The sequence below is a fragment of the Bufo gargarizans genome, chromosome 3 (genome assembly GCF_014858855.1).
Source record: "Bufo gargarizans isolate SCDJY-AF-19 chromosome 3, ASM1485885v1, whole genome shotgun sequence".
Lineage (NCBI taxonomy): Eukaryota > Metazoa > Chordata > Amphibia > Anura > Bufonidae > Bufo > Bufo gargarizans.
Window position 1 is genome coordinate 128,013,862 of NC_058082.1, and position 20,174 is coordinate 128,034,035.

Below are 20,174 nucleotides of genomic sequence, written 5' to 3' on the forward strand. Positions count from 1 at the left end.
ATCTGAGGAGGAATGGGGGTGTGATCCAGACGTCTTACGGAGCATATATTGTATTACTTATTTTCCTCCTCTATATCCTAGGTGTGTCTTATGGTCCAGTGGGTCTTATGGGGAGAAATATATGGTATTATTAATATTTTATCATTTATTAAATGCACAGCTTTTTGATTATTTACTTTCACAGGAATTTATGAACGTTTATACATGTTACGTCAATCTAAAGCTAGGTTTACATATCTGTTTTGTAACTTCAGTAGTCTGTTCTGGTAGAGGAACACACTACTGGAGTTACCATATCCGGCATTGCCAGACACCACCAGATCCCAAATCACAATAATGGGATATGGCGAGTTTCCTAAAGAATGCTGTCATTTATGCTAGAAACGCGCCAGTAGAGTAACTCCAGTGGCTGTGCCTACAAAACATAGATGTGAACGAACCCTTACAAGCCGATTTGTCAAAAAAACTGCGTGAACTAGCAGGGCTTGGGAGTCGGAGTCAGTTTTGGGTTATTGTAGATGGAATCAGAGTGGATCATTTGGCTTCCTGACTGCATAGTCGTGGGGAATGGAGTGCTGTATTCGGCATAGCCAAATGTACAGATTCGTAGCTATGTCTGCAACCCTTGTAGTACTGATCATCAGGGAAAAGTCAATCAATATGTAATATTGCTGGTAAACCCATTTTAACGCGTAGCCATACAGTGCTGTAATATCTTACAATATCTACGTGCTCTATTGTTGAGCTGAAACGTCGCTGTACCACTTGGGTGAATAAACTTTTTTTTTTCTTTACCTTAGAGTGCTCTCATAAAAAAAAAATAATAATAATCACTAAAAACTGCACTTTGTTGTAGGTTTTTCATCAGTTTTGGCTTCTGTACTTCTTTCATCAAAAAATGTCTAGAGCCATTTTATTACAGTTATAAAATGCTCCATAAGCTTCCTATAGATTCACTTTCCAAGAATACATCACAAATCTGAGGAACCTTCCCCGCAGAAGGCTGCCACACTCACACTGTTTGCTTTGTACGGTTGGATTTATTTGTGCAGCCAACACCTTTATTTTATGCTGTTTGTATAACTCAGCCATGCTACAAGGAAATTCATTTATATTACCAGAAAGATATATAACGTCATGTAGATGCAGTATTATATCTCCTCTTCTGTTTTTCTAGACTAGCGAGACTGAAGATACAACCAGTCGTACGCCAGATTTCTTTTTCTTCTACTACAATGAATGGGAAACCCAGAACACCAGCACATGGGGTCTCTACAGCCCTCCTAGGTCTACAGGTAAAGCTCCATAATACTTTTTAAGTCTTATTTCATGCAACTGTTAGAGGAAATCTTTGTATAAAGTAAGAGGTAAAGGACACCATGAACAGCATATAAAACAAAATGTATTAAAGGGCACCCATCAGCAGATTTGTACCTATGACACCGGCTGAAAGCATCTGTGTAGGTCCCATGTTCATATGTGCCCGCATTTACAAATGAGCCTCTAGGAGCAATGGGGGTGTTCTCATTACACCTAGAGGCTCTGCTCTCTCTGCAACTGCAGCACCCTCTGCACTTTGATTGACTGGATCAGGTGTAATGATGTTTTCACTGCCTGGCCCTGTCAATTGAAGTCTAACAGACCCCACCATACCCCCATTCCTCATCAGACCCCCATTCCTCCTCAGATCAGATCCCTGTTGCATTTTAATAAGTACTAATCTGCTGATGCCCTTTAAGAGACAATACATTATTGTTTCAATAAGGTTTTTGTATTTAACATATTTTAGAGAACTTAAGGTAATGTTATTTTTAATTTTCTATATCACTAACATAAAAAATTCCTACAATCCTCCATATGATGGTTACAACTGATCTACTCCCCCTCCCTGTACAATGACCACTGCACAGGTCATAGACCATGCCTAGAAAACTCCACGTCTCCTATTGCTCCATGTGGCTGCTGCAAAGCATACAGTTGCAAGAAAATGTATGTGAACCCTTTGGAATGATATGGATTTCTGCACAAATTGGTCATAAAATGTGATCTGATCTTCATCTAAGTCACAACAATAGACAATCACAGTCTGCTTAAACTAACAACACACAAAGAATTAAATGTTACCATGTTTTTATTGAACACATCATGTAAACATTCACAGTGCAGGTGGAAAAAGTTTGTGAACCCTTGGATTTAATAACTGGTTGAACCTCCTTTGGCAGCAATAACTTTAACCAAAGTTGCAGATCAGACGTGCACAACGGTCAGGAGTAATTCTTGACCATTCCTCTTTACAGAACTGTTTCAGTTCAGCAATATTCTTGGGATGTCTGGTGTGAATCGCTTTCTTTCAGCATCTCAATCGGGTTGAGGTCAGAACTCTGACTGGGCCACTCCAGAAGGCGTATTTTCTTCTGTTTAAGTCATTCTGTTGTTGATTTTCTTCTATGCTTTGGGTCGTTGTCCTGTTGCAACACCTATCTTCTGTTGAGCTTCAGCTGGTGGACAGATGGCCTTAAGTTCTCCTGCAAAATATCTTGATAAACTTGGGAATTCATTTATCCTTCGATGATAGCAATCTGTCCAGGCCCTGACGCAGCAAAGCAGCCCCAAACTATGATGCCCCCACCACCATACTTCACAGTTGGGATGAGGTTTTGATGTTGGTGTGCTGTGCCTCTTTTTCTCCACACATAGTGTTGTGTGTTTCTTCCAAACAACTCAACTTTGGTTTCCTCTGTCCACAGAATATTTTGCCAGTACTGCTGTGGAACATCCAGGCACTCTTGTGCAAACTGTAAACGTGCAGCAATGGTTTTTTTTGAACAGCAGTGGCTTCCTCTTTGGTATCCTCCCATGAAATCCATTCTTGTTTAGTGTTTTACATATCGTAGATTCGCCAACAGGGATGTTAGCAGATGCCAGAGACTTTTGTAAGTCTTTAGCTGACACTCTAGGATTCTTCTTCACCTCATTGAGCAGTCTGCGCTGTGCTCTTGCAATCATCTTTACAGGACGGCCACTCCTAGGGAGAGTAGCAGCAATGCTGAACTTTCTCCAATTATAGACAATTTGTCTCATCGTGGACTGATGAACAGCAAGGCTTTTGGAGATACTTTTATAACCCTTTCCCAGCTTTATGCAAGTCAACAATTCTTAATCATAGGTCTTCTGAGAGCTCTTTTGTGCAAGGCATCATTCACATCAGGCAATGCTTCTTCTGAAAAGCAAACCCAGAACTGGTGTGTGTTTGTTATAGGGCAGCTGTAACCAACACCTCCAATCTCATCTCATTGGATTGGACTCCAGTTGGCTGACACCTCACTCCAATTAGCTCTTGGAGATGTCATTAGTCTAGGGGTTCACATACTTTTTCCACCTGCACTGTGAATGTTTACATGGTGTGTTCAATAAAAACATGGTAACATTTAATTCTTTGTGCGTTATTAGTTTAAGCAGACTGTGACTGTCTATTGTTGTGACTTAGGGCTCTTTCACACTTGTGTTGTCCGATTCCGGCGTGTACTCCACTTGCCGGAATTACATGCCAGATCTGGAAAAACACAAGTGAACTGAAAGCATTTGAAGACGGATCCGTCTTCAAAATGCGTTCAGTGTTACTATGGCAGCCAGGACGCTATTAAAGTCCTGGTTGCCATAGCAGTAGTGGGGAGCACGGGAGCGGTATATTTACAGTCCATGCGGCTCCCGGGGTGCTCCAGAATGACGTCAGAGCGCCCCATGCGCATGGATGACGTGCCATGTGATCACGTCATCCATGCGCGTGGGGCGCCCTGACGTCACTCTGGAGCGCCCCGGGAGCTGCACGGACGGTAAGTATGCTGCTCCCCCGCTCCCCACTACACTTTACAATGGCTGCCAGGACTTTAGCGTCCCGGCAGCCATGGCAACCATTCAGAAAAAGCTAAACGTCGGATCCGGCAATGCGCCGAAACGACGTTTAGCTTAAGGCCGGATCCGGATTAATGCCTTTCAATGGGCATTAATTCCGGATCCGGCCTTGCGGCAAGTCTTCAGAATTTTTGGCTGGAGCAAAAAGCGCAGCATGCTGCGGTATTTTCTCCGGCCAAAAAACTTTCCGGTCCGGAACTGAAGACATCCTGATGCATCCTGAACGGATTTCTCTCCATTCAGAATGCATTAGGATAAAACTGATCAGGATTCTTCCGGCATAGAGCCCCGACGACGGAACTCTATGCCAGAAGAAAAGAACGCAAGTGTGAAAGAGCCCTAATTAGATTAAGATCAGATCACATTTTATGACCAATTTGTGCAGAAATCCATATCATTCCAAAAGGTTCACATACTTTTTCTTGCAACTGTATCTCTTATTGCAGTTAACAGCAGGTCAAATAAGATGGCTGCCCCAATAATCATGTACAGCCAATAAAATAAATCTACAATTGGAAAATAAAAACAGATTAGACATATGAAGAATATTTGCCACTGTCTTGTTCTAATTAGTAAAAATGGCTATTCCCTGTAAAGGGGTTGTCCCATCTGGGACATTGGTGGCATATCACTAGGATATGTGACCCACTCCTATCTTCAGAAAGTGCCCCTCAAGTGCTCTCCATTCATCGCTATGGGAGTTCTGAAACCAATGGCAAATTGTGTGTGCAACAAGCCAACGATTGTCTGCATTGGTCATGTGTTGTCAACGTGACGTCACCGCTATAGCCAGGTAAACGCGGCCCGACTGGGAGAACCAGAGCTCTCAGAGGGATCTGTCAGGTAAGTATTTACAAGTTCTGTATTGCAGGCAGAGCTTGAGGGTTGTCCAGGTTTCTTCCTGAAACTGGGAGACCCCTTTTAAGAAGACAGAATGGGAGCCTCTTGTACAGCGAGTGTCTCTATTCTGTGTTATACAGCCAAGTTCCAAGTGGGGCACCCTTGTTTATCAAGTCCATATACCCTAATAGCATATGTGGACAGAGGTCATCTCCAGGAGATAATCAACTTTGATTAAGTGTAAAAATGAGTGTCTTCATCTGCACCGGGCTTCATCCTCTAAAGATTTTACATTTGCAGCTCTCTAATCCTGCCAAATACTGAGATCACATGGCGATTAGAACAGTCCTGAGACCCTCTTGTGATTTCACTCTGACCCGGTCAGTAAGCAGGGCGCTGAGGCTTGTATACGTGTCAAAGGGAGAAAACTGAAGCATAGCTCTACGCAACGTGTACACTGCCTATTCTCCTGCAGCGAGTGCTCTTCTACATCTCATACAAAGAGAACTGTTCTAGTTCTGAAAGCCAAAGAACACAGCATTCATCACCAGCATATACCAAGTCAATGAAATACCGGGAGTAGCAAAGAGCTCATAATGTCACCACCGGCGTGCTGCCTGGAGTAGGAAGGATTCTCAGCCTCAGCTGAATGAATTGTCAACTTCTACTATGGATAGGCTATAAATCACCCCTGGGACCTGCTCCTATCTCCACAACAAGACCCTAAAGTGCATGGAGTGCAAACAGTGGAAGTCCCATGGTGGTGAACGAAAAGGTTGCTCCACTTGCGTGGAAGGCACTTCATTTACTACTGTGGAACTTCCCAAAAAAAGTCCCATATCAGTGAATGGAAAGTACCCTGCACATAAGTGGGTGAGCTCTCTGTTCTTGAGAGGTGGGACCAACACCAATCAGACATTTATGGCATATGCTATCTATAAGCCATAAATGTCCCAGATGGGACAACCCCTATAAAGGGTTTGTGCAGCGTCATTGTCTTTCTGCAGAGCAAAGCCTCTGCTTCCGCTTCGCAGGAAGCCCGGTGACGTCACCGTCAGCCTCAGTGATTATGCAGAGCGCACTGAGCGGCAGAGACTAGACGGCAACACATTGCGCTAAGCCCCGCCCCTCTTGACCGGTGACGTCACCGGGCAGTGCGCTTTCTTCTCAATGAAGGAGTCAGAGCACTATGCTACTTAGCATAGTAAACACCTCCTATGTAAAATACAGGCAAATGGTGCAGCAGGCTGGAAAAAGAATGATTCAGGGGGGCGGATGCACGGAGAAGGTGACGATGTGCGGCAGGAGGCGGAATATGAATGAAGGGGGCAAATGCACGGAGGAGGTGACGATGTGTGGCAGGAGGCGGAATATGAATGAAGGGGGCAGATGCACAGTGGATTGCTGCGCTGGGACCCACAGGGCAGTGCGGCAGGAAGTTAGCGTGAACATAAACATCAATGTCAACAATGAGTGGGGGACTGTCGGAGCCCTGTAGAATAGGAGAAAATACAAAAAACATATGTGGGGGCCCTGAATCGGCTATTTAGAGTGAGTAAACTTATTTAAAAAAACAACCCCTTTAAGTAAGGGTTTATTTATTATAACACAAGGGAATTGCGCAATAAGAATTCCCTAAATCTAATGTTTCCTTTCGCTGCGTGAATAACCAGACTGTAACTTACAGGGATGCAGAGGACATCTCAGATGATAACAAGTATCCATTTACTACCCATTATGATCCATTATAGAGCCTCAGACCTCCATCGGCATAGGCAATAATCCTCACTAATCCCTTCTCTCCCATCTGTGTGGTTCACTCCCACTGCGCCCTGGTATCCGTTGTATCATGTCAACACATAGGGAAGTAGAGAGGTTTTTCCAGCCAGCCACAGAATAGGCGACAAATGTCAGCGTGCTGGGGGAACATGAACTAAGCCCCAAATCACTAGAACAGGGATCAGAATCCCCCATGATGAGTAGCAGGCAAAACCATATAAATATGTGCGGCAATAACACACATTATTTTTACATGTGGCTTTAGGGTGGCATCTGATGCACATGACAGAGTCCGTTTTGCGGTCTTCAAATAGTGGATCCACAAAATACGGAGGCAGCCTGTGTGCGGTCCGCATTTTGTTTGCAGATCCACTGACATCAGTGCTACACATTTTGCAGACATAGTCCATCTTTTTCAGGAACGGACATATGGATGCAAAAGGCACACAGATGATCTGTGTGCGTTCCACATCCGTATGTCTGTCCTGCAAAATATGAAGTCAATGGGCCAGATTTATCATGACTGACAGCTCACTCCACTTTCACATATGGCTAAAGTCAGTTTTAGCCAAGTCAGATTTATGATCGGCCCTTTAAGACTGTAATAAATGTGGTTTGACGGTACCAGTTTATCCGTCAGTAACCAGCTTTACAAAAGTCGCACATCTTTACGAAAAAGTTGCACGTTTTTATGAAAAAGTCGCATGTTCTATTAAAAAGTCTCATAAGATAAGCATGGTCCTCACTGGAGTGAAATTGCGACTTTTTAAATAGTCCCAATAGTAAATCTGTCTAGAGATTCATTTACATAAGAAAACACGCCCACTTTCAGAAAACTGGCGAGCATAGTGCAGAGCAGAAATAAGTCGCAAATTTGTGCGGAGTTTTAGAGTTCGGGACTTTTTCACTCCATTATTCTGACCTGAGCTAATGATAAATCTGGCCCACTGGGTCCACAAAAAAAAATATGGAGGCCTAATGGAGAGGCTCTTTAGTGTGAGTGAAGTCTGTAAAGTAACACCTCCGATAAAGCGCCCCTTTCATAGAGGACCACCTCACAGGCAACATTATAGGATTTGAAGACTGGTCTGAAGGCTCAAAGGAGCTTGTAGCCCCTTTCCTTCTGGAAGTCAGAAGTAGACAGTGTTCACAGAATACAATGATAAGCCCTTTCAGGAGATTTATTTTAGGTGGATTTCTCCTTTAAGAAGTCTTATAATCAACCATTATGTCTAGGACCAGAAGGGACTGCGCTGTCAGCTCTCAATGACATGACGGCCTGGGTGATCTGCTCCCCTGACAGGTGACATATAAAGATTGGGATCCAGCGGAGAAGACCACAGCACTATGTCACGACTAAGGAGCTCGATTTACTGATCCGAAACAGTCGCTGTGTCCTATATTCTGCGTGCGAGGATTTATCATTTCTTACAATAAACTGCGAGTTTTTAGTGGAAACTGGACCTTTCTGACATTTCTATGATCTAAGAGAGAAGACTGTAAGTGACCAACACTGTACCAGTCCAGAATAACCTATGGCCAGTACTCAGTAAACTGCACCTGTCCATTATAAAGACTACTGTACCAGACTGGTATAACCAAGGCACAGCAATACCATGCCAGCCCGTTATACCCAGCATATAACTGTACTGTACCAGACCATTATAACTAATGCACAAAACTCAGCATATAGCCTGTAATGTACTAGACCATTATAACCATTATACAACACTCAATATATACCTTGTACTGCACTGGACCATCATAACTAATGTGCAATACTCAGTATATACCCTGCATACTACACCAGACCATTATAACCACTGTATAATACTTGATATATACCATGTACTGCACCAGACCATTATACCAGTGTACAATACTCAGTATATACACCGTATACTGCATCGGACCATTATAACCAGTGTGCAATACTAAGTATATACCCTGTGTACTGCACTGGACCATTATAACCAGTGTGCAATACTCAGTATGTACCATGTACTGCACCAGACCATTATAACCAGTGCACAATACTCAGTATATACCCTGTGTACTGTACCAGACCATTATATCCAGTGTACAATACTCTATATATACTGTGTACTGTACCAGACCATCATAAGCCATGTACAATACTCAGCATATATCCTGTGTACTGTACCAGACCATTATAACCAGTGTACAATGCTCAGCATATATCCTGTGTACTGTACCAGACCATTATATCCAGTGTACAATACTCTGTATATACCCTGTGTACTGCACCGGACCATTATAACCAGTGTACAATGCTCAGCATATATCCTGTGTACTGTACCAGACCATTATATCCAGTGTACAATACTCTGTATATACCCTGTGTACTAAACCAGACCATCATAAGCAATGTACAATACTCAGTATATATCCTGTGTACTGTACCAGACCATTATAACCAGTGTACAATGCTCAGCATATACCCTGTGTACTGTACCAGACCATTATAACCAGTGTACAATAATTAGTATATATCCCATGTACTGTACCAGACCATTATAACCAGTGTACAATAATTAGTATATATCCCATGTACTGTACCAGACCATTATAACCAGTGTACAATGCTCAGTATATATCCTGTGTACTGTACCAGACCATTATAACCAGTGTACAATGCTCAGCATATACCCTGTGTACTGTACCAGACCATTATAACCAGTGTACAATTCTCAGCATATACCCTGTGTACTGTACCATACCATTATAACCAGTGTACAATAATTAGTATATATCCCATGTACTGTACCAGACCATTATAACCAGTGTACAATAATTAGTATATATCCCATGTACTGTACCAGACCATTATAACCAGTGTACAATACTCAGTATATACCTGTGTACTGCACCGGGCCATTATAACCAGTGTACAATACTCAGTATATATCCCATGTACTGTACCAGACCATTATAACCAGTGTACAATACTCAGTATATACCCCGTATACTGCACCGGACCATTATAACCAGTGTACAATACTAAGTATTTACCTGTGTACTGCGCTGGACCATTATAACTAATGACCCCCACCCAGTATACTACCAGTACATGACAGCACACTGACGGGACAGATAAGTGGCACATCAGACAGCACACACAGTCACAGTCGCTCCCAGCACCATGTACACACAGCGGTCCGTGAAGTAGATGCCAAGTTCCTGCAGTCAGCCCCCGCTCCCCCCAGTATCGGCATTCCGTGCCCCCCGTACCCACCATCTCCACCCACACCGGGCTCCGGCCGCTGTAGGACGGATATGTGTGCTCCATCATCCCCCCAGGAAGTCGCAAAAGGTGTAAGGAAGAAAGAAGGATCGGAAGGTCCCAGGAAGTGTGCCTAGTGCTGCCCCGGCAGTGGTGGCAGAGCTCCGGGCACAGCGCTCCCTCCGTCCCCGCTCTCAGCTCGGTGCTAGTAGCGCCCCACTCCGTGCTTCCCGCTCGTCCGCAGCTTCCTCCAGTGTGAGGCGACACTCCTTCTCCTCATCTTCCCTAGTGTGGAGCCGGCGGCTGCCTGTTCCCGCCTCCTGCTCCGCCCCGCTCCAGCCTCGGCTGCTGTCTGCCCGCTCTCCTCAGCCTGAGGGAAGAGCACTCAGCGGACCTGCCTGTATGCTTGCCTGCCGCACACACCAAGACAGTGGCCATGCAGCTCCTTGAGTTTATTGGGTCGGCTCATATGGGGTTCTGAGGAGATGTTCACACTGAGCGTTAGAAATGTCTGTACCTTAATTGTGCCCAATATATATATTTATTTAACAGAAAAAATGGCCATCAGATCTCCCTACCCCCACACTGCGCAGGCGCGGAGATTGGATGGATGTTCTGTTAGCCGCACTGGGCCGTTATTTTTCCCTACCCTAAGGTTGGTGAGGCTCTCTGGCGCATGCGCAGTGTCCCGGTGTCCAGCTGAATTCCGCTGTGAGATTTCCCTGAACCGTCGATTTGCGCATGCACAGATCGGCACGACTCCGGCACGCCTCCTACGAAAAACGGACACACGGACTAAACGCGGATCCTTCACAGATGAAGCACGGACTGATTTTCCATGCACTTCAGACACAGATATGTAAACAAGGCCTAAGGTGTCTCTTTTTTTTAAGGCAAACTGTTGTCAGGGCATTGGCGGATCCAGGAGGGGGGGCAATTGCCCCCCCCCCCCCCCCTTCCCCCGAGAATGTAGTGAAACATTCCGGGCCCGGCGGCGATGGCAGCGGCAGGGAGAGAAGAGCGTTTCCATTGTGGCAATACAGATGAGCGGTGGCAGAGCAGATGAGAGGCGTCTCCCTTGCCCGTTCCTCTGATAGGCTACACTATGATAGGCTAACTATCAGAGGCCGATGCAGGCGGCGCGATGACGTCATCGTGCCGCTTGAGCCTCGCAGTGTCATGGAGGTAAGTATAAGTGTTTATTGTTTTAATTATTTTTAGTACAGTATAGCAAGAAGGGGGGTGGGGCCCTACATACTGGCACATTATGGGGGGGAGCACTATGGGGGCCCTATATACTGGCACATTATGGGGGGAGCACTATGGAAGAGGGGAAGCACTATGGGGGCATCTAATGGGGGCCCTATATACTGGCACATTATGGGGGGAGCACTATGGGGGACACTATGGAAAAGGGGGGAAAGAGAACTATGGGGACATTATATAGGGGCATTTAATACTGGCACCCATTTTGGTGCCACTATGGGGAAGGGGGAGAGAAGCATTATGGGGGCATCTATGTGGGGCAGTCTATAGGGGCATTTTATGCTGCCACATTATGAAGTGCACTATGGGGATGGGATGGGGAGGAGTACTCTGGGGCACTATATAGGAGTATTTTATACTGGCACAAATTATAGGGGCACTATGGGCACCTTAGCTCAACTAAGTGTTTCTTGTAGTGGCACACAGTACGGGTCATTGGAACACATTAGGGCATACTGAGGGCACTAAGAGGAGGTATTTTTTATTTATTTTTTTACTGCCACACAACGGAGCATTTCTTTGTACTGGTGCACATAATAAGGGGGCTTTATTACAACTGGGGGACTATGGGAGCATTATTACTTCTGGGACACAATTACTGTTGGGGGCACTGTAGGAGCACTATTACTACTAAGTGCACTCTGGCACAGAATTATTACTATTGATGGGATTTTGGGGAGCACTATTACTGTGGGGACACCCTGGCACAGTATCAGCTAAGCACATACATTTCTGGGGGACATTACAGGGCTCCAGACAAAAAAAAAAATTTCAAGGAGCCATTGGCTCCTAACCTGAAAAATTTAGGAGGCAAATTTGCATTTTTAGTCGCCAAATTTAAAATACATATACCGTATTTATCGGCGTATAACACGCACTTTTTCCCCCTGAAAATAGGGGGCAAATGATGTATGCGTGTTATACGCCGATATAATGTTAAGAAGCCATGTTTTTACATACCGGAGGTATAACATTAAGACGGCGCAGCGCCTGCCGCAGCTCCCTCCTCATGCACCGCCTGTCCCAGCTCCCTCTGTCATGCGGCGCCTGCCCCAGCTCACTCTGTCATGCGCCGCCTGCCTGTTCATTCATAAAGTGAGATAAGCAGGCAGGCGGCGCATGAGGAGGGAGCTGGGGCAGGCGTCGCATGAGGAGGGAGCTGAGACAGGCGGCGCATGAGGAGGGAGCTGAGACAGGCGGCGCATGAGGAGGGAGCTGAGACAGGCGGCGCATGAGGAGGGAGCTGAGACAGGCGGCGCATGACCGAGGGAGATGCCGGTCTGCGCCGTCTTAATGTTATACCTCCGGTACTACAGTAAGTACCGTACACTGTACAGCGCGTCTACAATTATAGAGATCAGATTGAATGTTTAACAGTTGCGGGGCCCGGTGTATTAGAGTAGAGTCACTGCACCGGGCCCCGCCATGAGTGTCCCCGCCTCCTCTCTCCACACTGATCCATCTGATGGGGGATCTGTAGATGACACTTATGGGGATCTGTGTCATCCACAGAGCCCTATAAGTGTCATCCTTTTACATTATTTACCTTTATAAGTGGTAATAATATTAATAAAAAAAAGTTCTGAGCTACCCTTATTATAGTTCTTTATTTGAAATTTAAATTTTTTTCCTGAAATTTCCCTCTTAAAATGAAGGTGCGTGTTATACGCCTGTGCGTGTTATACGCCGATAAATACGGTAATTACTGCATAATAAAAAAAGAAAAACACACATGTCTTACCTAGGGTTGTCACAATACCAAAATTTTGACTTGATTTCGATAGCATAAAAAAGTATTGCGATACTCGATACCACGTGAAACAAATAAAACACCAAAAAAGCTGCGTGTATTCCACATTTTATGGAACTGGAACGTCTGGAACATAAAAGCACAGTCCAATCCTAATTTTTGTCAGGAAAAGGTGACCAAAAAATGGCAAATTGCACTTTATTTTTAATAGTTCGCACTTTTTCGGCAGTGGTGATATGATATTTTTTTATTGTTTATATATTTTATATGTAAAATTGGGCAAGGGAGTGATTTAAACTTAATATTTTGTTGATTGTTTTTTTAACCTTTTTTATTTTTTTTAATTTTATTTAATATTTAATCTTTCATCCCTTGTCCTATTCACCCTGATAGATCATCAGGGTAAATAGGACCTACATCAGGGTGAATAGGACCTCACATACTATGGTAACCGGGATTACACTGCTGGGGCTCCGATTGGAACTGCCACTGCCACCAATGATAATACTTGGGGGGTTGGGGGCGCACTGCACCACCAATGATTATAATACTTTGGGGGGGGGGTTGGGGGCGCACTGCACCACCAATGATTATAATACTTTGGGGGGGTTGGGGGCGCACTGCGCCACCAATGATTCTAATTTATAATACTGAGGTTGGAGGGGGGGGGTGCGGTTCACTGCACCACCAATGAATATCGTTTATGCTTAATACAAACGCAAGCTGCAGGTGCCGTGGACATATCCTATACCCGGCACCCAGCTTCTATGACTGTGCACTGCGATCCGCTGCTATGAACCCCTCAGTTGCCGCACCTGTGGGGTTAATAGCGGCAGATCACAGCGCGCAGTCATAGAGGCTGGGTGCCGGGTATGGGATATGTCCGGCACCCGCAGCCTGTGTTTGTATTAAGCATAAACAATATTCATTGGTGGTACAGTGGCCACAGCCACTCCCCTCCTCCTCCCTGCTATCAGCCCATTGGTGGCAGCAGGGGGGAGAGACTGCCTCCTTTTTCCCTGTGTTGTTGAGATGAGAACATAGCACGCGCTGAGAGCAGTTTGTGAAAGCGGCAGAGCAGCGGCGGGCCTAGGCGCAAATGGCGACAAGACTGCAAAGTGTCGTCGCCATTTAGTAATTCTAGGTCGCATTTGCAACCATTTTGGTCGCCATCTGGAGACCTGCATTATGGTTACACTATTTGCTGGGTACAGTTATTTTTTAAGGCATTGTGTTTCCATAATTATTGAAGGGGGCGATATCTGTGTGTAACTAGTATTTTCAGGGGGTTTCTGTTTCTACAGTATAGTTTTGGGGGGCACAGCGTCTCAGTATTGGGGGTGCATAATGGGATGTTGAGAAGGTGGGAGGAAAAGTAGGAAACTAAGATGTCTGTCTGTTTTTTCCTGGTATTGAGACCCTATGACGGATCTCAATACCGGAAAATATTAACGCTAGTGTGAAAGTAGCCTAACTGTTATTTCTTGTATTACATGTAATGTGCCTGGTTCACAAGCAGGTGGCAGCGGATATATGGCAGAGAGATCTCTAGATAGAATGACACTTACCATTCCATTCTCCCCCCCTATTGGGCAGAATTGGGCTAGTCCTGCTTCTTACCAAGGGAGGGGCTGCAGGAAGTTCTAGTTCAGTTGTTCTAGACTAGCATTGGAAGGAAACGTGTCAAGATGTAGCAGAGAGAGGAAGGTTCCCATCCTGCAATAGGAGTCCTTCCAGAGGAAAGCAGCTCATAGAGAACCATGACTCTTTACAGATTAAGAGACAGGGTATTCCGATGGGATCAACAGCCAAAGGCACCCGACTCTGAAGGTACCAGAATCACTGCAGAGTCCAGCTACCAGACTAAAGTCGAGTTTAGCACTGGAGAGAGGGATAAAGTAGAATATTCAAGTTTGCCTGCCAGTTATCAACCTGCTGGAACTAAGAGTAAGTCTGAATATTGTATGGATGCAAGTTTATTCCAGTAAAGCTGTTGAACTTTATAAAGTCTGGACTCAATTTATTCTCCACCTCCACCATTATTCTCCCCTTTATTGCTTCGGAGCCTAACCCTGGGGAGTGACGGTATCCAGGTAGGAACACCGTGACACACACAGAGACTATTAAGGCCGCACCACACCATTCGGCATTCCTATAAACCTGGGACACTATTGGCCCTGGGGGGTGGCGTGTTGCACTAACTTTGGCACACCTTTAGATTGTCTAGTCTAAGTTTATTCCACCCATTAGGTGGTTTACTTTGTACTAGAATCGTATGCCTGAATTTTGGTAAGTTTGATAAGTACTTACTTTGGTTAGTGAGACTAAGTCACAAACTTTGGTACATGTGTCATTTTGCTGGTCGCCAGTGTGTGCCATCATGATGGTACAGTTGCAAGAAAAAGTATGTGAACCCTTTGGAATTATATGGATTTCTGCACAAATTGGTCATAAAATGTGATCTGATCTTCATCTAAGTCACTACAATAGACAATCACAGTCTGCTTAAATTAATAACACACAAATAATTAAATGTTACCATGTTTTTATTGAACACACCATGTAAACATTCACAGTGCAGGTGGAAAAAGTATGTGAACCCTTGGATTTAATAACTGGTTGAACCTCCTTTGGCAGCAATAACTTCAACCAAATGTTTCCCTTTAGTTGCAGATCAGACGTGCACAACGGTCAGGAGTTATTCTTGACCTTTACTCTTTACAGAACTGTTTAAGTTCAGCAATATTCTTGGGATGTCTGGTGTGAATTGCTTTCTTGAGGTCATGCCACAGCATCTCAATCGGGTTGAGGTCAGGACTCTGACTCGGCCACTCCAGAAGGCGTATTATCTTCTGTTTTAGCCATTCTGTTGTTGATTTTCTTCTATGCTTTGGGTCGTTGTCCTGTTGCAACACCCATCTTCTGTTGAGCTTCAGCTGGTGGACAGATGGCCTTAAGTTCTCCTGCAAAATGTCTTGATAAACTTGGGAATTCATTTTCCCTTCGATGATAGCAATCCGTCCCAGGCCCTGACGCAGCAAAGCAGCCCCAAACTATGATGCCCCCACCACCATACTTCACAGTTGGGATGAGGTTTTGATGTTGGTGTGCTGTGCCTCTTTTTCTCCACACATAGTGTTGTGTGTTTCTTCCAAACAACTCAACTCTGGTTTCATCTGTCCACAGACTATTTTGCCAGTACTGCTGTGGAACATCCAGCTGCTCTTGTGAAACTGTAAATGTGCAGCAATGTTTTTTTTGGACAGCAGTGACCTCTGTGGTATCCTCCCATGAAATCCATTCTTGTTTAGTGTTTTACATATCGTAGGTTCGCTAACAGGGATGTTAGCATATGCCAGAGACTTTTGTAAGTCTTTAGCTGACACTGTAGGATTCTTCTTCACCTCATTGAGCAGTCTGCGCTGTGCTCTTGCAGTCATCTTTACAGGACGGCCACTCCTAGGGAGAGTAGCAGCAGTGCTGAACTTTCTCGATTTATAGACAATTTGTCTTACCGTGGACTGATGGACAGCAAGGCTTTTGGATATACTTTTATAACCCTTTCCAGGTTTATGCAAGTCAACAATTCCTAATCGTAGGTCTTCTGAGAGCTCTTTTGTGTGAGGCATCATTCACATCAGCCAATGCTTCTTGTGAAAAGCAAACCCAGAACTGGTGTGTGTTTTTTATAGGGCAGGGCAGCTGTAACCAACACCTCCAATCTCATCTCATTGATTGGACTCCAGTTGACTGACACCTCACTTCAATTAGATCTTGGAGATGCCATTAGTCTAGGGGTTCACATACTTTTTCCACCTGCACTGTGAATGTTTACATGGTGGTTCAATAAAAACATGGTAACATTTAATTCTTTGTGTGTTATTAGTTTAAACAGACTGTGATTGTCTATTGTTGTGACTTAGATGAAGATCAGATCAGATTTTATGACCAATTTGTGAAGAAATCCATATAATTCCAAAGGGTTCACATACTTATTCTTGCAACTGTACATTCATGATACATTCCTCCCTTCATTTCAAAGCACAGACCCTTTGCTAAATGTGACCTTCTTCACTTTGATTTGCTTATATGTACAGTATAAGCCATTTTTACCATAAACCAAGGGACTGTGCACACAGCACAATCTGTGGACACACTGCATGTATAGAGCAGTGTATACAGCCGGTCTATACTACTCTGTCTACACACATATTTGAACAAGCACAACCCCTCCATGTAGGCATCCATACACAGACACCGTATAGAATGTGACTCCAATGAATTCTCAAACCACTGATGACACAGATTGTTGCCAGTCACTCTTATCAGTACAATACCAGTGCTTCACATCACTCTGATTTCCAAACATTTGCTTGTCCAGTTTTTCCCATATTTCACCTAGTTTTTTAAGCTAGGTGAGATAAATTCCCAGGGAAGTTTGTTTTGCTCAATGGAAACTATTCTACTTCAGAATATTGATTAGAAAATGCAGTACAAATACAAACGTACATATTTCCACTCACACTGAATGATGGGCAGCGTCCACAGCCACTCAAAAAAACCAGCTTAACAACAACTAAACAAACCTACTGTCACAGGAAGTACGGGGAAGGAAAGACAACTAAAGGGAACCACAACTAAACAACAACAGACTAGGCCCCAAATCTAGGGAAAGAAGAGGTCACCTGCTAGTAATCCCTGATACTCTCCCTACGCTGCTAACAACATGTGCAAACCTCAAAGGTAAAAATGCACATGCACCCGAACCTGAGACTGCTGCAACACTGCATCAAACCCTCAGCTTCGGGAACAGGGAAAGAGGCAACCGGCTCCTTCCAAACTGAAGGAGCTAGTGTCTCCCTGAGGCCTCATAAGAACCGATACACCAAGAAAAGTGAAAAGGACTTAGCTTGAGATGTAACTGGAACAGGAGAACCACCACACAAGCAGAGCACTCCACAGAAGAACTATCAGCGGCAGGGAAACAAATGAGAGGCGGAACATATAAAGAGCCACCTGACTGATAATAAGCAGCATCTGCGAAGGGGTGGAAACCTGTCAGCAACAATGAAAACAAGAGAGATCTGTCAGATAGACTCCTGAGTCTTACGTCTATCTGAACTTCTAAGATCTCTCCCAGGGCTGGCGGTGACACCTACACAATAAGACGCTGAGTCTCAAATGGCTGTAAAAATGATAATAATTTTTATTAAATACATATAATCAATATATTAAAAAGAGGTGGAAAACATCACCATAAACGTGTGGCACACGAAAGAGGGACAAAGTAGTAGTACTTTAAATGAAGAGGGTAATATGGTCACTGTATGTCATTCAATCACCAAATAGTAGGCATATAGTAAAAAACATATTGTGTAACCGTCAAGACACGTCTATCTAAACAAAAAACATTGAACACCTCTCACAAAGAGACTGCAAATATGAAACAATTAGTTACATACCTATAAGTGGGGGAAATCCCCTCAAATGGTCCTTAACTATCCACGGTACAGTCTAGACCTGGCTCCCAGTGATTACTTTCTCCTTTGGAACCTTGGGCAACAATTTCCTGGTAAGGTGGTAACAGGGTTCCTGCAGCAGCAAGAAGTCTCCTATTCTGAGGGCATCCAATCGCTGGAGGTGAAGTGGGATAAGTGTGTTAAAGGGAGTCTGTCACCAGATTTGACCTTATAGACCGCTTACATAGCGCTCTAGCATAGCAGTCTATGATTCTAATGGTACCTTTGATGTTTTCTTGTCAAGTTCCCCCAAGGCAAAAACAGACTTTTATTCATATGTAAATTGGGGGTCGCAAGTGCCCAGAGGCGGCGTTCACCTCGTTGGTGCCCAGGCTGTTCTGCCTCTTTTCGTCATATCCCCGCCCCAGCCTCTTCCTCTGCCCGCCCCGCCCTTCTTTTGCGTCCTCCTTCTCAAGTTCTCTGCAGCGAGATCCCGCGCCTGCGCTCTCCATTGCTTGGCCGGGGCATGCGCACTGCGATGCCCATTGTGGGTGTCTCTGGTCCGCCTCCTCGCCGCTGTTTCATGTCGTTGGCCGGCGCATGCGCAGTAGCTACTGGGATGCATTGCCCACAATGGGCATCGCAGTGCACATGCCCCGGCAAAGCTATGGATAGCGCAGGCGCGGGATCTCGCTGCAGAGAAGGAGGACGCAAAGGAAGATGCTGTCCGCATCCGTATGTCTGTTCCGTAGCCCCACAAAAAAATAGAACATGTCCTATTCTTGTCCGTTTTGCAGACAAGAATAGGCATTGTTACAATGAAACCACACAAAAAAAAAACAGATGCCATACGGACGTCATAAATTTTTTTTTTTTGCGGATTCGCAGTTTACAGACCGCAAAACACATCAAGCCTTAGACTGGACACTGCACTAAACTACTAATCAGGAAGGCAGAACCAGTCATCCCCTGGCAACCTAAACATGGTTTGCCAATTGGTAAACATTAGATTGTCAATACATGCAACACAATAAATCCTAAAGGGGTTTTCTGAGATATTTTTATTGATGACCTATTCTCAGGATAGGTCATCAATATCACATAGGCAGGGGTCCAACACCTGGCACCCCCGGCGATTAGCTGGTTGAAGGGAAGGTCAGAGCAGCCTTCCCTTCATACCTGCTCACCGTCGCAGTGGTGAGCAGGTGTAATTACAAGAAGCCCTCACATTCACATAAGTGGGACGGCTCCTTCCTATACAAGTCTCTTCAACCAGCTGATCGGTGCCGTTACCAGGTGTCGGACCCTTCCGATCTGATACTGATGACCTATCCTGAGTATAGGTTAACAATAAAAATATCATGAAAAAACCCTTTAACATTTAATTTTAGAACATTGCATTAACACTTTTGGTATTAGTTAACTCTTTGCAGTAGTCCTCGGGAGTATGGTGGGTAGAATTTTTTGTAGGACAACCTTTTAAACCGCTTCATGCACTTTTAGCACCTAATACCTTTCTTTTGGTTTACAAGATCGTATTAATTTGCTATCTACATGTGAAGCCCCAAATATTCCCTATTCCCCTGGTAATCACCATACCTTTATTATTATATCATTTTAAATATATTGTAGCATGTATAGATTAGAGATTAAAAGCTGATGCTGTGCTGTATGTAACTGTGTGCATTCCTAAAACTGAAGAATGTCTTTGATTTCCCATTTCCATTAACTAAAATAATGACCGTGTCAGTGACTCAGTGACATGATGTCTTTGCTGAGAGGGATTAGACTTGATTAATTTGTTTTGATTTGGCAGCAGCTTTACAGACTGCAACGAAAGATAGGAATATATGTGCCGTAAATCCAGCAGAAAACCTTGTTTCATAGAACCACAGGGAATAATCATTTTGATCACAAAAGCAAG

At 44.4% G+C, this 20,174-nt stretch overlaps 1 protein-coding gene across 1 annotated transcript in view; it reads right to left on the reverse strand.

The window, feature by feature from the left end:
- DGKH (diacylglycerol kinase eta) overlaps positions 1-10,019 on the reverse strand; it is a 215,421-nt gene extending 205,402 nt beyond the window's left edge. The window contains exon 1 of the mRNA XM_044286089.1: positions 9,788-10,019. Coding sequence (XP_044142024.1) covers positions 9,788-9,844 — 57 coding nt within the window. The 5' untranslated portion in view covers positions 9,845-10,019. The remainder of the gene's footprint in view (positions 1-9,787) is intronic.
- Between the last annotated feature and the right edge of the window lie 10,155 nt (positions 10,020-20,174).